The sequence below is a fragment of the Chinchilla lanigera genome, unplaced genomic scaffold (genome assembly GCF_000276665.1).
Source record: "Chinchilla lanigera isolate Chin_1 unplaced genomic scaffold, ChiLan1.0 scaffold00013, whole genome shotgun sequence".
Lineage (NCBI taxonomy): Eukaryota > Metazoa > Chordata > Mammalia > Rodentia > Chinchillidae > Chinchilla > Chinchilla lanigera.
The window spans coordinates 14,723,246-14,730,238 of NW_004955414.1; the positions used below are offsets into that span (position 1 = coordinate 14,723,246).

Here is a 6,993-nt window from a genome sequence, read left to right on the forward strand (position 1 = left end):
CGTCATCCCAGAGTTCTTTTACAATTGCAATTTTTTCTTGATTTCATTTTCAGCTGTGTACCACATCACTAAGAGACTGAATCTTTTAAGAGGGTCTTCGGTCACTGGGGGCCCCCAGTAATAAAAATCTAGTGGAGCTAAAGAAAGAGACAGAAAATATGAATGCTCAACAAAAAAAAGTACATAAAAATGTTCCAAAAAGAAATTCATGAGATGAAAAATATGAAAGTATGGGCAGCAGAAGCAACTGATGTGAGGAGAGAGTGTCACACCTAGAAGACAAGTCTATGGTTGGTCATTCATTCATGATAAAAATGCTGAACAAAATAGGTATAAAAGATCTTTATCTTAACCTGATAAGAGCCATCTTTGACAAACCAACTGCCAACATCATACTGAATGGAGAGAAGCTGAAAGGTTTTCCTCTAAAATCAGGAACAAGATATCCATTATCACCACTTCTGTTTAATATAGTTCTTGAAACATTAGCTAAAGCAATATGTCAAGATAAAGAAGTAAAAGGGCTATGGAGAGGGAAGGAAGAAGTTAAGTTATCATTATTTGCTGATGAATGATCCTCTACATAGAAGACCCACAAAACCACCAAAAGATTCCTAGAACTAATATCATAAACAGAAACAAGGGCAAAAATAACACAATCATCTCAGTAGACACAGAAAAAGCCTTTGACAAAAATCCAGCACAATCTCATGAGAGAGAGAGAGGGTAGGTAGATAGATTGATTGATCGATAGATAGATAGACAGATGATAGCTAGTTAGCTAGCTAGCTAGCTAGTTAGATAGGAAGTAGGGAGATCTTTTTCAAATGGTTGGGGGGCCAACAGATGAAGGGAGAGGGAGGGAGGACAGGGAAAGAAGATGGAAAAAAAGAATTAAAGGAAATTGAAAGGAACAGTTTTTACAAATGGGAAGAGGACCAAGAGTTGAAAGGAGCAGGGAGGAAGCAGAGTTGTAGGGGAATACATACGAATCAAGACATATTGTGTACCTGTGCCAGTTCCTCATGATGTAGTGTACTACTAAAAAAATAGATGAGGGTCTTGTTATGTTTCCCAGCCTGGCCTGGAGCTTCTGAACTTAAGTGATTCTCCTCTCTCAGCCTGCAGTACAGGAGAAAGGTTATTGTTTAAAGGTCTTATAGTAAGTTGTGGTGGCACAAGCCTGTAATGTCAGCACTCTGTGAGGCTGAGGCAGGAGGATCACAAGTTCAAGCCCAGCCTGGGAAATTCAGTGACACCCTGTCTCAAGATAAATAATAAAAAGCATGCTAGGATGAAGCTCAGTGTGAAGGTCCTGGGTGCAAGTCCAAGCACTGGAAAAAAAAGTTGATTTTTGTACATTGATTTTGCAGCTGGAAAATTTGATATGTAAAAAAACTGTATTAATCAATTATCAGCAGAGGTGTGTATGTGCGTGCGTGCGTGCGTGCATGCGTGTGTGTCTCTGTGTGTTTGGTGAAGTTTCTACATTAATAGCTCTGAAGGAGGTGTACTGCCCCCTGGGGGAGATTTGGGAATATGTAGAAGTTTCTTGTGTCCCAAACATCAAAATGCATATTACTTTAGTGTATTTTTCTTTTGTTTATCTTTTATATTAAAGTAAAAGCACTAGACTTAAAAAATAAATGTGTGAACTGGGTTTGGTGGCACAACTTGCAATCCCAGAAGTCTGGAAGGCTAAGGTAGAAGGACTGAAAGTTTGAGCTCAGCCTAGGCAACTCAGCAATTTAGTAGGATCCTGTCTCAAAAAATAAAAACTCTAAAAGGGCTAGAGGGAAAAAAAAACCTCTGGGGATGTAGCAAAGGCTGAGGATGTGCACGAAGGTAATATATGTGTTCAATCTCCAGTACTGGGGAAAAAAGAAAAGAAAAAATAAGCAGACTATGTCATTTGAGAATTTCCTTTTAGCATATAAAGGTTGACATTAATTTTTGTAGGAAGAAGTTGGATCTGATAGGGTTGTAAACTTCTGAGGTTTTAACATAGATCTATTTCCAATCATATTTTTGTATCCTCATTGTGGCAATCTGGATTGCCTACCTGATTGGCTTGAGCGCTGTCTAGGGGAATAGTAAGGCACACTTCTGGGTGTATCTGTGTGGGTCATGGAGGTGTAACTTTGGGGACTATATCTGGCCTCTGTGCCTTTCTTCCACATTGTCATGAAGTGAGCATCTTTGCTCTGCCATGCCCTTCCGCCATGGTGTTTCTATGTTGGAACCCCACACCATGGACTGAAACTTCTGAATCCATGAGCCAAATTAAACTCTCTTTACATTGTGGGCATAAAGTGTTTTGACCCAGCAGTGGGAGAGTGACTAAAACATCCATTTTGTCATGTTTTCCAGTGCTGGACAATGTTGAATAAAAGTGTTGACAGGCACATTTGGCTCTGTTCCTCGCCAAAAGGAAAAGTTTTCACTTCTTACTAAGGTTGTCTTTCAACTCACCAGTGGATGTTGAATCTCCTTACCCCTCCCATCTGAGATGATCATATTTCTCTTGATGTGATGAACCACAGATGGACTTTCCAGTCTCGTTCTGTTTTTGTGTCTTTGAGACCAGGTCTCACTAAGGTGCTCAGGCTGGCCTTGAATTTGCAATCCTCCTGCTCCAGGATTCCCAGTGCTGAGATAGATCCCCATGCCCAGCCAGCATGGCAGGCTCCTTTTTGTCTCATTTGTATTTGATGTTTTACCTTTTTTGTGGTGCTGGACGTGGAACCCAGGCCTCTGGCATGAGGCATGGAAGGTAAGCCCCATACTAATGAATTATACCCATAGCCTGTGAATAATTTTCTTAGTGCTAAACCCATCTGGACTTTGTGGGATAAACCCTCTGTCTGCCCCAATACATTCTCCTTTTTGCCTACTGCTGCTCTCACTCCCTTTGTTACTGGGGACTGAACCCAGGGCCTCTATGTGCCAGCAAACACTCTACCACTGAGCTATATCCTCAGCCATCCTCTGCTAGATTTTTATGTGGAATTTTTGCATCTATGTTTGTGAGACAGGTGCATTGGTTTCATAGCTCATGGCGTCCTTGGGAAGTGTGAATAGGAAAGCCATGCATGCCTCATAGTGGGAGTTGTTGGCACTCGCTGGCTGGCTGCTTCCGCTTGTCCACAGGATTCAAGGGCTGTGTGCGGAGGCAGAGTCTGATTGTCCTCCTGAGAAACTTATAATGAGGGCGCTGGTAGTTCATGTTGTTCATCATCTCCTTAGTACCCCAAGCTGCCTCAAACCATCACCCAGAGGCCTCAGTCCAGTTTATCAACCTCTTGTCCAGGGAACTCAGAGCAACTACCTGGACCTACCGTGGCTGCCCTCTGGTGGCCACAAGGTGCATGAGCTGTAGGAGCCAGGCTGGGTCCGCCAAGCGGTGGTGCCAGGACAACCAGGTGGACATGCCATGTGGCACCACACAGTGCCAGGGCTCTGTGGCCCATGCAGTCTTTGCTGAGCCTGTGCACATGAGCAACCCACCTTCAGAGATGAGTGACCAGTACCCACAGTCACACAACTGACCCATTCCCACGGCTTTCCAACTTAAGCAGTGAAGTTCCTTAACTTTAAGATCTTGTGTAAAGTGTGAACAATCCCCCAGCTGTCCAGAGAAATGGGAGAAAATTGTTGGTCACAGTGGTAGACAAAAGCTCCAAAGATGTCTACACTGCAATCCCTGAAGCCTGTGAATGTACTAGGTAGCATGGCAAAGGAAAGTAAGTATATAGATAAAGATTGCTAATTAGCTGGTTTTAAAATAGGAGATAGGTAGATGTGTTAGTACAGGCCTGTAATTCCAGCACTCTGAGAGGCTAAGGAAGGAGAACTGCAAAATCTAACCCGAGTCGGGCAATTGAGTGACTTAGTGAGCTCCTGTGTTAATGAACAAACAACAAACAAACAAAAAAGAAAAAGAAAAGAAAAGGAAAAAGATAATTCTGGATTGTCCAGGTGGCTCCTAAAAAGTGGAAGGATAGCCAGTTATGGTGGTGCACACCTGGAATCCCAACTACTGGAAAGGGAGGTAGGAGGATTGTAAGTTTGAGGGTAGCCTGGGCACCTTAAAAGGCCTTGTTTCAAAATAAAAAATAAATAAAAAGGGCTGGAGATGTAGCTCTTGTCTAGCATGTTTGAGAGCTGGGCTTGATACCCAGAACTGCATGCAGGAGAAGTAGGAGGCAGAAGAGTGGGAGAGAGATTTGGCTATGGAAGTGAGAAACAGAGAAACACAACATTGCTGGTTCTGAAGATGGAGGAAGAGGCCCTCTTGAAGTTGGAGAAAGCGAAGGAATAGATTCTCCCCTAGAGTGAACTCGGGAAGGAATGCAGTCCTACAACACCTTTTACTGATTTTAGACCATTGAGACCTGTGCTGGAGAACAGAACTGTAGGATAATACATTTATGGGATTTTTTTTTTTTTTGAGACAGAGTCTTGATTTGCAGGTCAGAGTTGCCTTGAACCAACTAGGTAACCCAGGCTAGTCTTGAACTCACAGCAATCCTCTTGTCTCAGCCTTGCACATGCTGGGCTTACAAGCATGCACCACCACATCTGGTGGGAATTTATTTTAGCAGCCAGGTAACAAATATAATGTCCTCACAGATACAGTCTACACTGTTGGGACAGACAGTTACTCATTAGCTCATTCATTCACCTCTAAAACATTCATGGGGTCCCTGGTCAGGGCTGCAGAAAGGTCACTTGGATGGTGCCTCCTTCTGCCTTGACTGGGCTTCGGTTTCCACTTTGCACAGCGAGCATTTTGACTTCACAAGAGTACTTGGAGGAAGATTGACAGCTGTTCCTCAGTTCTAAGTGCAGACGGACTTCTGGGAGGGGAGATTTGCTTTGAAGATTGTCAGTCAGGCTTGTTGGTAGGGGAAGGGCTGGAAATGACAGGTCATATTTCTACTGCACTTGATAGGTGACACTGATCCTGACACTGACTGTGCCATTGCCCACAATGAGTAGATTATGCCTTGGAAGATTTGGGGAGCTGGGTTGGCCAGGATGAGCAGACATACCTAGCCCAGTGGTCCTCAAGTTGAGCTGGACATTAGAATGGCTGGAGGAACAACAACAAAAAACAGGAAAAAAAAAACCCCAAAATAAAACAAGACAAACAAAAATCCACGTACATGTCTGGGGCTGCCCCAGATCAATAAGATCACAACTGCTGAAGGTGAGGCCAAGAAAATGTACCAGGATGTAGTGTTTTCCAGAGCTCTCTCCCAAGGTGATTTCGATGCACAACTGAGGTCCAGATGCTCCTAACTGGGTCGGACAAAATGTATCTGTTCAGGACAGATGCATTCTCAACCAGGCAAACATCACCAGTACAGTTCTTGGGGCTGAAGCTGATTCTCCACCTAGCCCTCCCGGCCTCAGGAGCTCCTGTGTCCTCGGTCACAGCTTAGCATGGGACTGTGAAGTGCCTTCCACATGAGCAACATCTGGTAGGGTGCAAAGCGGTGCACAAGCAGTAGCTGACGGTACATGCAGGGGTCGAAGGAGGGATGTTGGGCTCCGGGCAGCTGCAAGCCGAAGGGCCGTATGCCCTCGTGGCCGCTGGGCTCCAGGTGGGCCTGCTGCAGACACATACCCATGTAGGCGTCGTCGATGGGGAACAGAGGTGTGTGGTGCGCAGCCGCGCGCAGGACCTGGGCTGTGTGGCTGGACAGAAGGAAGCCACCGCCGCTGCAGTACACGGGGTAGGCCTCCCCAGGGAAGAGCTGCGGGGGCACAAAGTACTTGCTCCTGCTGTCACGGATGGGTATGGAGCCATGCATCAGCTGCCCAGTGAAGAGATGGCCTTCAGGTGACTGCGCCTCTAGGAAGCTGAGTACGTTGGCTGTGTGTACGAAGACGTCATCATCGCAGCTGAGCAGGAAGCGTGCACGTGGGCAGCGCGCCGCTAGCCAGTCAAGCAGGTGCAGGTGCTTGAGCGTGAGGTTGAGGAAGGTGTCGGCGAAGGCCCACTGCAGCACGTCGCCGTGCTCGCGAGCCTCCAGGCCCACCAGCTCTGCCAGCTGCAGAGCGCGTGCCGCCTCCTGGGGTTCTGGGGTGCCCAGCAGGAACAGGCGGCGCACCCGCCGCCCGCGGTAGGTGCGCTCCTGGCCCCACGTGCGCCGGATGACCTCGCGGCGCTCGTAGTTCTCGGGAGACGACTTCACCGCCAGGAGCAGGAAGACGTCGTGGCGGCCAGCGCACTTGGACGGCGCATCCCAGAGCAGCGGGAACTGGCGGCAGTGTCTGTACCGCAGAAAGTCTTGGATCCTTGCAGGCAGCTGCTCAAAGTTGGCCACGCTGTTCGCTGAGGCATTGGCCATGCACGGGGTTCTGGGTTTCAGCGCCGAGGGCTGCGCGGCGACAGTGGGAACATCAGTGGGGTCATGAGTGGGGTCCTCCTGCTTCTCCAGCTGGGACTGAAATTCTTTGAGGAGCAACAGGCGCAGTACCAAGAAACTCATACCCACCAGGAGAAAGGGCACAGCCTTCAGATGCCTGGACCTGCGGCTGAGAAAAGCCATCTGCGGGGGAAACCAAGTCAGAGGTGAACCAGGAGTCTCATCCGTGATATCAGAGGTAAAAAGGAACCAAAATTCAAGATACACTGAGGTATGCCAGGTATCCCACAGTCAGGAGGATTTTTGTGACCTGCAAAGCCAAACTTCTCCTTGCTGCCGGACACCCACCGGATGTCAGGCCGGACCAGCAGACTCATGTCCAAAAGCAAAGTCTCCATCTTGTGAATTCCTTCGCATCTGTTTTTCTCATTGCGGTGAATGGTACCACCACTCACCCAGGTCCAACTGGAAACTCTGACCCTTCCCCTGCTCTCCTCAGCCTATATTCACTCCTCACATCCTTCGACTCTGCTTTCTACACTTCTCTCATGTTTATTCCCTTTTCTCCATCCCTGTCCAGCTTGAGTCCTCTCTAATCTATTCCCCCTCATTGTGG

The 6,993-nt window shown here is 47.2% G+C and overlaps 1 protein-coding gene across 1 annotated transcript; it reads right to left on the minus strand.

Annotated features, from left to right (window-relative positions):
• Positions 1–4,821: 4,821 nt before the first annotated feature.
• Positions 4,822–6,651, minus strand: B3gnt6 (UDP-GlcNAc:betaGal beta-1,3-N-acetylglucosaminyltransferase 6). Its single transcript, XM_013512055.1, has one exon. It carries the CDS (start codon positions 6,558–6,560, stop codon positions 5,415–5,417), a length of 1,146 nt encoding a protein of 381 aa, XP_013367509.1. The 5' UTR covers positions 6,561–6,651; the 3' UTR covers positions 4,822–5,414.
• Between the last annotated feature and the right edge of the window lie 342 nt (positions 6,652–6,993).